We start from the raw sequence: 14,083 nt of genomic DNA, 5'->3' as shown, positions 1-14,083 counted from the left end.
AAAGAGAGTCCCAGGGAGATGACAATGCGGGGGAGAGCGAGATGCAGGAACTGAACTTGTCCGCCGCGCACACGCAAACTGAAATGAGAAGGAATTCACTAATTGCAATGCAGACTTAATATGCAATCCATCCGATGAAAGGTTTGATGTTACAGTGAGGTCCAATTGGTATTCTTTTGCCTTTATATACTCATATGTCTTGCGAGTAGTTATTAGATAATTCGATAAAGCTATGTCTTTGTATCTCGCTTAGGCTCTCCTTAAGGGTTGCAATGTGACCAATATCTTGAAAGATACAAGACAGAAGAGTCTTAGCATATTTCACTTTTACTGTGGCAAAGACTTTAGCTTCCTTTCCAGATTACAAAGCATGGGGGGGGGGGTTTTTTATAACTGCCCAGAGTTTCTAGGGGGAGGAAAGCCGTGCTTCCATTCCACCAGGCAGACACCTTGTGAGTTAAAAGCTTCCACGTCTCACCTTCTCAAAACGACTCTAAATGCTACCTTCTCGCAAGTATGTCAGAATTTCACAGAAGCATAGAAAACCTGAAGAATGTGGTGTAGGCGGCAGAATTCAACTTGCTGCGAATCTCAATATATATAAGTTTCTAGCCCTTATGATGGCTGTAAAAATATCCCTGCAAGTATGAGTGCAATGCTCACAATGTGGAGCTCAGTGATGTTTCCAAGAATCATCAGGGGCTACAGGGGGCTGAATAGCTCCTTGCCCCCTTCCTAAAAGCAAATCTGGAATAAATTATGCAAAATTCGAAGTTATGTAAATTTCTTTTATTTGACTAAAGTGAACAGATAGGAGAATTCAGCTTCTTGGCTATGGTTTTTTGATGGCCTTGGTACAAAATTTCCTTTTTATTAGTACTGATGACACACGTCCCTATTGCCTGTCTCTACCCTTTGCTGCCATATGGTCCGGATACTAATCTAATAGGAAGCTATATAATAGGAAGCGGATGCTATCATTTTGCTGAATGCAGTGCCCAGCACCCGGATTTTATGCCTGCAGGTCATGACTTCGGAATCTGCTGAGCCCTGCAGGAAATGAGATCCCTGTAATAGTATCTCTTTGGCTCTTTGCTGCTAAACGGACTTTTTCTCCTCTGTTGCCAGAGCTTTGCTCAGAACCCTCTGGGTGTCGTTGGCACCATCAGACGCACATGTCCATAGCATGAAGTAGGAGGAAAGAAGCGACATTCCTCCGGACAACAGGCAGCCAAGGACGGGAAAACGATGCCAGTAGTGGTATTCTGCTATCATCACCGCTGCTCCCACTAAATCTGGTGTCCTCCATAAAGCCACTGTGGTCTTCTCCAAGGGCTTCATCACTTCTTTAAGAGCTGCTGCTGTCTTCCCAACAAGCTGAGCAAGAGCTGTGAGGGATGGATCATCCAGGCCAAAGTCAAGATAACACCAGGAGCGGAACTTCATAAACAGGAAGATGGCAGACAGGAAGGAGAGGCCTGGGACTGGGAGAGCAGCAATAACCCCCATGCAAAGGGCTCCTACCAAAATCTTCTTCTTCATGTTGGTTTTCTTTTTCTCTAAGACTGGTAAACAGACACTTGGCAATCTGAGCAGAAAAGCTTCCTGCTTCAGCTCCAAGAGATCGTTCTTCAGGGTTTCCTGCAGGCGGGGAAAGTCAAAGCGGTCGGATTCCCAGTTGGACACTATGAAGACTTGAGGGTTGCTCACCCCTTCACTCATCAAGCTGTCCCTGCAGTCCTTCCTGATGACTAGGAGGATCTTCTCCTCATTGTACTCTGATGGCCGTTGCCGCCTGGATGCCTCCAGGTCTAGGTCTGCTTTGGTACGCACAAAGTAAAATCTCTTGCCCATCTTTTGGATCTCATGGACCAGCTCAGCATGGATGGACCGGAAACGCTGGAAGCCCACTATGATGAAGAAATCAAAGCGATTCAAGTCTACCTTCTTAGCAAAAGGGTCCTCACCGAAAGGCGAGGCTCCCTTTCCCGGGAGGTCCCAAAGGGTGACCCCTGGGAGCACCGGATGTGGATACTCCTTGACCTCTAGTGTCGTCATCTGAATGCCTGTCTCAGCAGCACCCGGGTCATTTACAGTTAAGCCCCGCATGGCGTTGATCAAGGAGGACTTTCCAGAGCCTAGCTCTCCTACGAAGCCAATGTTGAGCGAAGTGTTGCTAAAGAACTGTGGTGGTTTTGCCCACACGTTAGACACGGCGTCCGTCAGTTTCCCCTGATACACAGCATCCTTGAAGTCTTCCATAGCCATGGACGTCAGTGAACTACAGGAAGGAAGCAAAAAGAGTTTTAGCATTTGCCTAAATAAAAACACGACCTTATTTAAGAAGAACTTTATTTGCAACTCATGGTGTCATTGGTAAAATGAGCAACACCTTCACTATTTAGTCAGCCAGACTAAATCGGCGCAGTCGCGTGGATTTGGGCTGGCACTGGCTCCTCCTGTCTGGAGGGAGGGTGCGGCAAGGCTGTCTGGAAGTGACCCCTGCTGTGTGAAGGTGCTCCCACCCTCCTTCCTAGCAAGCCAAGGCTGCCTTGCAGAGGTGGGACCTTTGGCACGGGTTCACTGTCTCGTGCGGGACTTCAAGATGCAGCCAGCTCTGCTTTCTGGACAGACACTCCTATGACCTCAGTTAAACTTGAGGGCCTTTCCCCACCACCCTCAAATGAATGACCTTCTGTCCTGTCCTGAGCTTTGCCTCTGAAGCTGGAAAATGAAAGTAGGAATAGACCGGGCAAGGGCAGCAAGAACAGGTGCTGTTGCTGCTCCCAGAGTAACATCGTGAGTGGAAGCCCGGAGAGGGTGCAGGTTGCCAGTGAATTTTCGCAGGAGACCTTGTTACAGGAATCTCTGCAGACGTTTTGTCACCCCTTGAAGAAGCCTTAAAATGTTAAATCTTTGTTTCAGTATCTTGAGATGTTTGTCTTCCGTTCGTGGGCCAATGATGCCCATACCTCTGGAGCTGCATGCATAGGGTGACCATATGGAAAGGAGGACAGTGCTGCTGCATCTTTCACAGTTGTATAGCAAAGGGAATATCAACAGGTGTTATTTGTATGCATGCAGCACCGGGTGAAATTCCCTCTTCATCACAACTGTTAAAGCTGCAGGAGCCCTGTCCTCTTGACCAGATACAAAAGAGGGCAGGGCTCCTGCAGCTTTAACAGTTGTTATGAAGAAGGAATTTCACCAGGTGCTGCATGCATACAAATGACACCTGCTGAAATTCCCTTTGCTATACTACTGTGAAAGATGCAGCAGCCCTGTCCTCCTTTTCCATATGGTCACCCTATGTGTGCCTGAAGCCCTCTTCTCAACAGCATTCAAAGAGAAGAGAAACAAATTAAGGGAGAGTCCTGGCTCTTTGCAAGAAGCTTTTCTCTTCTTTACTCCAACAAAGTAAAGAAAGAGAAGCAGATCCAGGCTCAGAGTGCAGCTCCTTGCCAGCTGCCTCCGGCATGGATTAAAAGCAGAGAGTGAGAAAGACGTTGCAGCTGCTCCTGATGCGTTTATCTTCTTTACCCCCAATGAACCCCTGAAAGAAATGGAAATCATCCCAGGAGGAAAGCCCAGCTCCTTACCTGCTGCTTCTAGCAAAGCACAAAGGTTCGCTTGTGGCTTCTGGGGCTTTGAAGCCTGTTCTGTTAGGTTCTCCCCTTCCAAGCCTCTCCGTTTGCTTTCTTCCTTCTCCCTCCCAATCCTGGTTCTATAAAAAGCTAATAGAAAGCGAAAGTAAAAAGTGGCTGAAAGATGAACCCTTAAGAGGTTTGTCAAGAGCAAAAGCCAGAACGTGGTTCTGTAATTTACTGAATGACGGGGAGGCACCAGAATCAAATTTACACCTAAAAGCAACTGTTAGATTTATTTCGGCGAGGGGAGGGGGTGGCAGAGAAACCACCTCTCTACCTTTTCTCATATTTATTTCAGAAAGGGGCAGAAGTCTGAATGCTTTGAGTCTCGGGATGAAACAGATGGGGAAGTTTTCTACTGGCCCCAAAGAACATCAAAAAAGAGGAAGAGCCCTGCTGGATAAATCGAAGTCTCAGGGGCTCAGCAATCTTATGACTGCAAATCCTTGTGGGACTGTGGTGACTTCTGGATTTGGGGGACCCTTGGAGCATGGCACCCCCTCCGTGCATCCGTCCCTCGACCTGTAGTAGCAGGACATGGTGGCTGGCAATTCTGTTAGGCAGCATCTGGTTTTCTTGAAGTCTCAGTGCAAAATGGTCATGATGGCACTGTTAGGGTGGTGGGCCCTTTGCTGACCTTGGGGTCTTGGCGAATGTCCAACCTTGCCACCCCCTGGAGCCGGCCATTAGGGGAGGGGATACTAACAGACCTTCCTCTGGATCCTGCCCCCACTCAGCCTGGGAGGGGAGGGGGAACGCCAAAAGAGAATAACTTGGCAGAGAAATGATGGGCATGCCTCCAGCATAGCTCAAACCTCTGCCACAGACACCCATGGAATGTGCAGCACATGGAAATGTGGAGACGGCCAATGAGGACACTATGAACTGGCCACTCCAACGCCACACCTTCTGCATTGCAACAGGCACCCCCATAGTGTAGGGTGACCAACTGTCAGGATTTCCCCGGATTTGTCCTGGTTTTTGTTCTTTCCATGGTGTCAGGGGGGAATTTCTATAATTTTCAATAATGTCCTGGAATGACACACCTTCCTCTTTAAGGCTGCCATTAGCATGGCAGGAGGGAATGACATGCTTTCTTGAGGCACATCATTCCCCCACCCCGAGCTCCAATTGAGGCCTTAAAGGGGAAAGTGGGTCATTCGCGGACATTATAGAAAAGGCCCCAATTGGAGGGGATGGTGGTGGTGCAGAATGAAATCCTTTCCCCTCCTCCACTCCAATCGGGTTCTTTAAGGTGGCAGGGGAATAACGTACTTTCTGCGGGACTCAGAAAGCTGCTTCCCCACACACACGCTAGGTGTCTTCTTTTTTGGTTTCCCAAATATGGTCACCCTATCATAGTGTTGTCCCCCAAAGGGGTGAAAGGCTCGCTACCCCAGTGCGTTAATATCTAATCAAACACACAAGGCTGGAGAATTCTCTTAATCGTTTACTTCCGATACTGCAGTATCTCCGATGACATGCAAAATGGAGGCACCCTGAACAAAGGAATCTTAAAGTATATAGATGCCCTGATTACTCAGGGGGTGTTAGTTTCTTTCTAACCCTTTGATTGGTCAGGGTGGGGTTAGCAAGTTAAGTTATATTCAATTAGCAGGTTAAGGTGCACAAACTCAATGAGTCATAGCTTACATTTGATGCTCCATTGGTTGAAAGTTTTTCTCTTTGTCAGCTAGCACATGATGTCCACCATTAAGGAATGTTTGGCATGTGACCACTTTTGGCAGAGGGGTGGTTCTAACCCCTTTCCCTGGCACATTACATTCTTTCATACAAAGGCACCACAGCACCCCCATTCCCACAGCCTCCATGGCGCATTCCAAAGGGCATCGGGTAGGGAGGGGCTATGGAGCTGCAGAAAGGAGACTGAGCCCACTATGGGAAGTGGGGGGGATCCCTCTCTCTCCTTTTATGAATGTCTGCAGTGGTGACACCAGAGCTGCTTGTCTGAGCCGAGATGGACCCCTCTCTGGAACCAACCCTGAATGTCTGGGGAGAGGGAGTGATGTCAGGGGCAAAAGAAAGGATGCACCATTGATTAAAATCCACACCGGACGCCTCCCAAAGCAGCCACTTAACCACTCAGCAGCACATAGGTACATTTCCCCCACTGCCTAGTCACAAACCCTACATTAGTCCTGAATCTACTGGTCCTATCAGCCTGGCTGCACCAAATCAGCAAGACTGACAGAAATGGAATAGATAATTCTGGGATGTGTTAATTTGATCTTGCTTAACTTCAGACCTACACCAAATGGGTACTCTACGCACTTAGGTGGCTAATCAATCTGAATGTGACACCCCGGTTGTGGAATGAGCTCCCCAGAGAGGTCCGCCTGGCGCCTACACTGTACTCCTTTCGTCGCCAGCTGAAGACCTTTTTATTCTCTCGGTATTGTAACACCTAATTTTAACTTAAATTTATTTTTTTCTGTTCTAACTCTGTATTTTAACCTTATATCCATTTTTGCTGTGTGGTTTTATCCTGGCTGTGCTTTTTATACTGTATTTTGTATTTGTGTTTTTAAACTGTTAGTTGTTTTATTATGGTTTTAATTTTTGTGAACCGCCCAGAGAGCTTTGGCTATTGGGCGGTATAAAAATGTAATAAAAAAATATAAATAAATAAATAAATAAATAAATTAAATTAAATCCAAACAGACAAACATCACCACGGACAAAATTGTGAACTGAAATCTGTTAAATGCTTTATTGAAGAAAATTACAAAGTTAAAGAAAGTAGCATGTTGGTTATATGAGCATTAGAAACATCCTCTGTGATTACAGGGAAAGAGAAAATAACAAAAAAAGAGAGATTAATTAAAAGAATTGCAATTGACAAAGCTGGCACTACAAATGTAGCTAGCGAGATAATGACTTGAGCATTTAACATGGTTATGAGTCTCCTTTTTATCCTTCTGCTTACTGCTTGCAATTTACAACTAAACTTAAAACATACTGGTTAATTCTCCCTTTTACTTCCTCCTGCACATTACTTGCACATAAAAGCTAAAGCATTTCTACATTCCTCTGGGCATGTGAAGTATTATTCAGCTAAAGGTAAAACCTAAAGTGAACAGAAAAATCAAAGACTTGGAAATAAATCCAAGCTCTATCATCAGAAATGGTTAGGCTGCTAATCCTTTTGCAGCAAATGGTTTGGGAGCGTGTTTAAACCATGGTTATGGAGCCACCATGGTTAGGACTGGTTCACAAGACACACTCAACCTTAATGTTTCGCTCAAAGCTCTTAACCGCCATGGCTTAGCGTGTCATCTGAACAGGTCTAAGACTCCATAGTTACCCAAACACTGACAATTGATGCAAATGTTTTTTGCAGCAGAGTTGTGGCAGAGGTGACAGAGGACCAGATTCAGAACTACCAGACTTTCAGTGAAAGAGAGAAAGGGCTGAATTTTTGCTATATTTTAAAGGGAGACGTGTCATAACTTTGGGGCAGATGGAATTTCGGGGTGGGGGGAGTTGAAGATACATCCAAAGCGTTGTCCCTCTTCAATAAGGCGAATGGTGAAGTTGTCAAAAGCTGCGGAGCAGGAGGGAATCTACACGTCGTACTGAAGGTGCTTGCGTGCGCCTCCAGTGAGCCCTCAAAACGATGGTGTAGACGGAGAAAGAAGAGACGGAGGAAGAGGCGGAGGAGGAGGTGGCTGGGGAACTGGCCGCGTCCTTGCCGCCGCCGGCCTCCTGCTGCCGGGGTAAGAGCCACCCTGGTCGGAGAGCTCAGCTTCCACTCTTACCCCGGCAGCAGGAGGCCGGCGGGGAGGCGGCGCCAGCAGCACCAGTGGCAAGGACGCGGCCGGTTCCCCAGCCGCCTCGTCCTCCACCTCTTCCTCCGTCTCTTCTTTCTCCGTCTACACCATCGTTTTGAGGGCGCACTGGAGGCGCACGCAAGCACCTTCAGTACGACGTGTAGATTCCCTCCAGGCGTAGGCAACGTGGCACCTGTAGGTACCAGTGTGACCCTGTACATCTTCCGTGGCCCCCACCAAGATGCCCTACTCCTCCTATTTACATTTTTAACTAACAAATATTAATTTGGGACTGCTTCAGTGCAAAGTGGAAGCCTGCCACTGCTGCTATCATTCCCCACAAAAGCCTCTGGGATACACATGAGTCTTAGGGATATTCTTCTGAAATTAGGACAGCGGACAGCTGGAGGCTGGCGCTTTCCTCTACAGTGCATCCAGCAACCATGAAAACTCTATTTCGTGGTGGTACCCACTCACAGCACTTTCTCAAGCTGTTAAATATGGCCACCGGCCCCAAAATGGTCCTTACCACTACTATGACTTGGGTGTGTTTCTCCATTCTTTTGTTTGACTTGGGGGCTTTGCTCCTTTCACTTTGGTTTTTCCTACCACTACTATGGACAGTACACAAGGAGAGAAGGGCTTGGAATGAAAGATGAGAAGTTTGGACTTAGAAATCCCAAATTTGACAAGATGGTGAAATATCCAAGCCTAAATATCAGTCAAGCAGTTGGGGATGAGGCTGTGGAGAGATGGATATCATTCACATATTGGTGTCATTGGGTGACAGGGGATTTGATTGGGTCACACTAGGACATTGTGCAGAGTGAGAGTAGCAGACAGCTGAGTTCTGAGAATAGATCCCAGAAGAACCACAACAGAAAGAGGCAAATAAGAGGGAGAGCTTCCCCCACTGGAAATGTTGAAACAATTGTTAGATAGGCAGGAAGACAACCACCCTATCACAGAGTCCTGGCTGGAGAATGAACAGAATCAACCAAGAGAGAGAGTTCTCAGCTGTATCAATGATGGCAGAGAAGTCACTTTACCGCCAGTGATTTGGGTGAGGGCAGTTTCATTGTACAGAGGGCTGAAGCATGGTTATAGGAGGTCAAGACAGGAGTGGGAGAAAGACAGTTGTGGTAGCAGGAGTGGGCAGCATACCCCAGGAGCTTGGTGGGAAAGAGGGAGAGTTGAATTTCAGTAGCAATCAAAGGGTGGGGAGAATTGGTTGCTATTGGGAAGACCCAGAGGACAGTGATAAATTGAATTGAAATATAGAGAAGATATATTCATATGCTGTGTGCTTGACTTTCTCTTTCCAGATGGGTTTCTTGGCTTGTTCACAGTTAACGCTCAAAAGCTTTTGCCCGAACATTCTCAGCATCTTTCACAACATCTCTCAGGAAGCTCTTCAGTATGCAGTAAGTGCTTGCCAAAGAACTAGCTCCCCCAAACACAGAGCCTACAATGGGTACAAAATCCAGAGCCAGCTCTACCACTGTCAGTGTTCCCCATAACAGTGATTTTTTCAAACTATCCCTTACAAATTGAATGGTGATCTCACCACCACTTGGGATATTTTTGATTGCAGAGTGCAACTCATCAAAAGGTTTGCCAACACGGTGCGCAAGTATACGAAGAGAATCGTCGTCCAAGCCAAAGGCCTTGTACATATCTTTCATTGTTTTCACCAAGATGGCAATGTCGCATGCAAGGGAAAGGCCTGGGACAGGAGTCAACCCAACAGCACAGGAGAGAAGGGATACTTTCCATATAAGACTTTCCATAGTTTGCTGTTTCTTTCTAAGGCTTTCTTTTGAGAAAGTCGGCATAGCCATAATCAGAACTTCTTTCTTGATACCTCCCAGTTCACTCTCCAAGGTCTGTAGCAGGAGGGGGAAATCATACTTGCTCAAATCCCAACTCGATATTAGAAAAACTCTTGGAGAACTCTCTCCTGCTTCTTTCAAATTTTCATAGCAATATTCCCTTATCCTCTTAAGGGATTGCATTTCATTGAAGTTGGGTTTCCTTGCTTCAGAACTTAAACTGACATCTAGTTTTGTGCGCACATAGTAGAACTTCTTATTCAATTTCTTTATTTCATGGGCCAGGTTGCTGTCATGCACAGTGAATCGGTCACCAGCAACGATGATGAAAAAATCATAGTTGTCAAATCCTACCAGCTTTAGGTAATTCTCTGCTTTAAACAGAGTTGTTTCAATTCCTGGTAGATCCCATATGGTGACATTGGGGAAAACAGGATGTGGGTATCCCACTGGACGCTTTGTTGTTTCTGTAACCCCAGTCTTAGCTGAGCCCTTTTCATAATCTGTCATACCCCGTAGGGCATTGACAAGAGATGATTTACCAGCACCTGAGAATCCCGTGATGGCAATGTTAAGTGTGGTTCTTTCGAGTAAATCCAATTCCTCTTTAATTTTAGCTGCAGGGTCTGGAATATTGCCTTTAGCCAAAGCATCCTTCAATTCGTCAAGTTCTTTTGGAAATTGTTTTGACTGGGTGTTATCCATGGTGCTGATTCTTGCTGGCTCACTTATTCTGAGAAAGAAAAGAGATACTGTGATTGCTAGCTTGCCATAGACAGTGTTGAGATGGCATCTTTGACCATCTCCCATTTGGGGAATTAGATTTATTTAAACTTCCTCCATTGGTGGAAAACTAGATTGATATCCAATATATATTGGAGTTATGAACACTATTTGAATAAGGTGCAGGATCCCCCCTCCATGGCCATTTCTTCATGCACCCAAAATCTTGGTATGGGCTGACATGTTTTTTCTCAGGGCCATACTTTTTTATTATTATTTAATCATTTATAAACCACTTGATGATATTAAAAAATTAATCACAAAGGACCCATTCAGACAACACACTAAACCATGTGGCTTAACCACAAAATGGTTAATGGAATGCATTGCATTAACCATTTTGTGATTAAGTCACATGGTTTAGTGTGTTGTCTGAACCAGGCCATAGTGGTTTAAAACATTAAAAAATAGGGGAAACATCTCAATTAAAATAAGTTAAAATCAAAAGGTAACCATCCTCAGTTTAATCTTTTAAATCTAGAAAACTGGCAGTGAAAATGCCGGGCAGCACAAGCAGTCAGGGAAGTCCTCGCTGAAAAGATGGGTCTTCAACTAGTACCTAAAACATGCCACAGTTAGTATTTCCCACATACCAAGGGGCAGCATTCCACCAGGTGAGATTTTCCAGGTGACAACCAAACATCAGTTGCTGTATAACCAAGAATCATAGCATAGTAGATTTGGGAGGGCCTACAAGGCCATCGAGTCCAACCCCCTGCTCAATGCAGAAATCCATGTACATGGGGTTCCCAGGTAGTCACACCTGCAGAAACTGACCAGGCCTAGACCAGCTTAGCTTCATCAAAGTCGCAGCACCCCATGCCTTCACACCAGATAAGCTGGTTTAGTTCTTCTCTGACAAGCTTAGTAATAAAACAGGTCCATATTTGTGAAGCTGATTAAGGTGGTAACCGAGCTTTATACACCAGCAAAAAAAAAAATTTAAAAAAATTGAACATAGGTCAATAGCTAACAGGCAGCCAGTGTAAATGCTTCAACACTTGTGTAACAAGTGCACAGCCAAGCATCCTGGCCAGCGTCCTGGCCACCCCATTCTGCACCAGCTGCAGTTTCTGGACCAACCACAATGCTAGCCCCACAGAAACTGGATTACACTGATCTAAATATGAGGTTACGAATGCATGGACTGCAATGGCCAGGTTATCCCTGTCCAAGAAACGGCAGACTTGACATGCCAACTAAAATTGGTAATAAGCACGCCTTTCCACAAAAGTTGCTTGGGCCTCTAATGACAACTGTGAATCCAGGAGCAGCCCAAACTACGTACCTGTTCTTTCTGAGGGAGCACAACCTCATTTAGAACAGGAAAACGGCACACTATGATAAGCACCCTTTTTAAAAAGCAGGTGTAATTTGGTCACTTGTTTTTTGTTTGTTTTTTTGGAAGGAAAAGTCCATTCCATAATATACAGTATGGATTGGGGTTCTGTGCTGGTTTTGTTGATAAAACTCTGTCTCTGTCTCTGACTCTGTCTTTGTCTCTCAAACACACACACACACCACAGCTGCTATTTGTATCTGTTGTTGTTTGCAGGAAGAAGGTGCAGAGTGAAGAGCCTCTCTCTGGGAGATTCGACAAACCCAATCAGCGAGACTCCTGGACTTCATCTTGAAGAGCATGGGAGGAAAGCACATTGCACTTATTCTCTGCAGTATGAAATCAGCTCAGCTCCATCAATGTTAGATGGCAGGACCAGCCATCCCCAAAACCCGTTTTTTCAGTGCTGAGAGAAACATACTTCCAGGTCAGGTGGGTTGGTACAACCAATAGCAACAATAAGAGAAGTTTGTTACCTGCTCTTCTCCAGGCTCCCCCTGCTACTGGTAGTATGAATCGGGTTGGGAAGGAACAAATGTGGCAGGTCTCTATTTTGATAAACTGGAGATACGCAAAGATCCAGGTTTGCAACTCCTCATACTTAGGATTTCACTGCAGGATTACAAATCCCAGCTCAATAATGGCAGCAGCAGCAACAAAAGTCTTTATTTGTACTTCTGCAAATCTCAAGATTGCCCCAAACATGCTAATAGTACAGTCTCATTTCTCAGGGATACAACTGAGACTCTCCATTTTGGCACTCCACACCTGAGTTTGCTATTAGCAGGAATGATAAATAAATAACCACAAGAAATCCTCTTGACTGCCAAAAATTAAGTTTGCAATTTAATCATGGAGATATTATTATTATTATTATTATTATTATTATTATTATTATTATTATTATTATTATTATGCCTTTTGCCTAATACTGGGCCTCAATGCAGCCTTACAAAATTTAAAACATATACATTTTAAAACGTATGAAAAGATATATACAAATATATATATATATATATATATATATATATATATATTACAATATTAAAACATTAAACATTTAAAATAGACTACAATTTTACAAGTTCTTAACATATGTAGATATCTAAAGCAAACTTTTAAATGAAACGTGAAATGGCAGCTCAGTTTAAAAGCCAATCTTCTTTACAAGCAAACTTTCCTAAGCGCATCAGGGGATCTAGTCTATTCCCTGGGTGAATAGGGGCGGCTACATAGCTACCCTTAACCTGCAAATCTATTGTAAGGCTTGGGCAGGATCTACACTACTGCTTCATAACAGTTTTGACAAGTGTTCAGGCCCAGGACACATTCCATAGACCATTTTCAAAATGTTTTCAAAGTGTTATATCCTGCTTGGTGTACATCTGGCCAAGGAGAGCAATTGGTACAACAGGTCTGGCTTTAACACAAAGAGATCTAATTTTCATGTTACATGGTAAAACATTTGGGACTATATCCACCAGGAAATGGTGAAGAATCTTTTAGATAGGGTGACCATATGAAAAGGAGGACAGGGCTCCTGTATCTTTAACAGTAGTATTGAAAAGGGAATTTCAGCAGGTGTCATTTGTATATATGGAGAACCTGGTGAAATTCCCTCTTCGTCACAACAGTTAAAGCTCCAGGTGCCCTGCCCTCTTTTAAATCTGGTCACTCTAGTATAGCTCCTGCAGCTTTAACTATTGTGATGAAGAGCAAATTTCCCCAGGTTCTCCTTATATACAAATGACACCTGCTGAAATTCCCTTTTCTATGCAACTGTTAAAGATACAGGAGCCCTGTCCTCCTTTTCATATGGTCACCCTATTTTAGAAGCCAGGCGCTTTTCTCTAAGGGGTGGGTGGGGCGCTGAGTTAGGAGACATGGGGAATTCGTCTTTGAGAGCAATAAGACAGACAAACACTACTACAAGGTAACAGCAAATTTAGATTTTACTAAAGGTTTTGAAAAGTAGCATTAAACATGTTTTTTAAAAATATTTTATTGATTTTAAACTTATAAAAATATACCAAGTAACATATTGAACCTTTCATCAGATGGATTGCATATTAATCCTGCGTTGCAATTAGTGAATTCCATCTCATTCCAAAGCCTGCTTCCTCATGTTCCTGTCTTCCTTTCATCCCAGTGTGTCTTTCCATGGATTTTAATGCGTTGGTGGCTTCAGCTTCTCCTTATTTTCATTTGCACATTGTATAAAACATCTCCAACCCGCATAGCAGCAATTGAACAGGAATCACAATAACATTTGTGGGGGAGGGTTGGAGGAAAACAGGTCTTAGCATGGAATCCTAAGAGTCATGCCTGTCATAGCTCAATGTGAAACAGCACGTGCTTTGCATGCAGAAGGTCCAAGGTTATATCCCTGGCTTCTGCAGGTAGGGCGAGGAAAGGAATCCTGCCTGAAACCCTCAAAAGGCACTGCCGGGGGGATTCTACACATCGTACTGAGGGCGCTTGCATGCGCCCCCAGTGCGCCCCCAAAGCGATCGTGTAGCTTGCCTGTTCGAAGAGACGAGGAAGAGGAGGAGGAGGAGGCTGGGGAATCCGGCCGCGTCCTTGCCACCGCCGCCGCCCACCTCCCCGCCGGCCTCCTGCTGCCGGCGAAAGAGCCAGCCGGGTCGGTGAGCTTCTTCCGCTCTCCGCCCCGCCTTCTTCCGCTGAGCTCTC

At 45.0% G+C, this 14,083-nt stretch overlaps 3 protein-coding genes across 12 annotated transcripts in view; 1 reads left to right on the top strand and 2 right to left on the bottom strand.

The window, feature by feature from the left end:
* Nucleotides 1-14,083, top strand: part of LOC134408147 (interferon-inducible GTPase 5-like) — a 55,995-nt gene that overhangs the window by 10,505 nt on the left and 31,407 nt on the right. For 4 of the 10 annotated variants that reach the window (XM_063140277.1, XM_063140276.1, XM_063140274.1 and 1 more), the window contains exons 1-2: nt 8,773-8,862; nt 11,609-11,824. The exons of 3 other annotated variants lie outside the window; for them this stretch is intronic. The gene's annotated coding sequence lies outside the window, so the exon portion shown is untranslated. Of the gene's footprint in view, nt 1-8,772; nt 8,863-9,555; nt 9,634-11,579; nt 11,825-14,083 lie in introns of those variants that run through there. 3 more of the 10 variants (XM_063140270.1, XM_063140269.1, XM_063140271.1) reach the window with 3 other exon arrangements.
* On the bottom strand, nt 775-3,719 carry LOC134408153 (interferon-inducible GTPase 5-like). The gene is made up of 2 exons (XM_063140298.1): nt 3,600-3,719; nt 775-2,281 (listed from the first exon to the last, which is right to left on the bottom strand). Exon 2 carries the CDS (start codon nt 2,266-2,268, stop codon nt 1,099-1,101), a length of 1,170 nt encoding a protein of 389 aa, XP_062996368.1. The 5' UTR covers nt 2,269-2,281; nt 3,600-3,719; the 3' UTR covers nt 775-1,098.
* LOC134408150 (interferon-inducible GTPase 5-like) lies at nt 8,788-9,998 on the bottom strand. The gene has a single exon (XM_063140295.1). It carries the CDS (start codon nt 9,973-9,975, stop codon nt 8,788-8,790), a length of 1,188 nt encoding a protein of 395 aa, XP_062996365.1. The 5' UTR covers nt 9,976-9,998.

Source organism: Elgaria multicarinata, chromosome 13, assembly GCF_023053635.1.
Source record: "Elgaria multicarinata webbii isolate HBS135686 ecotype San Diego chromosome 13, rElgMul1.1.pri, whole genome shotgun sequence".
Classification (NCBI taxonomy): domain Eukaryota; kingdom Metazoa; phylum Chordata; class Lepidosauria; order Squamata; family Anguidae; genus Elgaria; species Elgaria multicarinata.
Note: the sequence above shows the minus strand (reverse complement) of the source record. Positions and strands in the feature narration are given on the sequence as shown.

Excerpts from the sequence above, each read along its gene's own strand:
- LOC134408153 (XM_063140298.1), bottom strand. The coding sequence starts at position 2,268 with ATGGCTATGGAAGACTTCAAGGATGCTGTGTATCAGGGGAAACTGACG.
- LOC134408150 (XM_063140295.1), bottom strand. The coding sequence starts at position 9,975 with ATGGATAACACCCAGTCAAAACAATTTCCAAAAGAACTTGACGAATTG.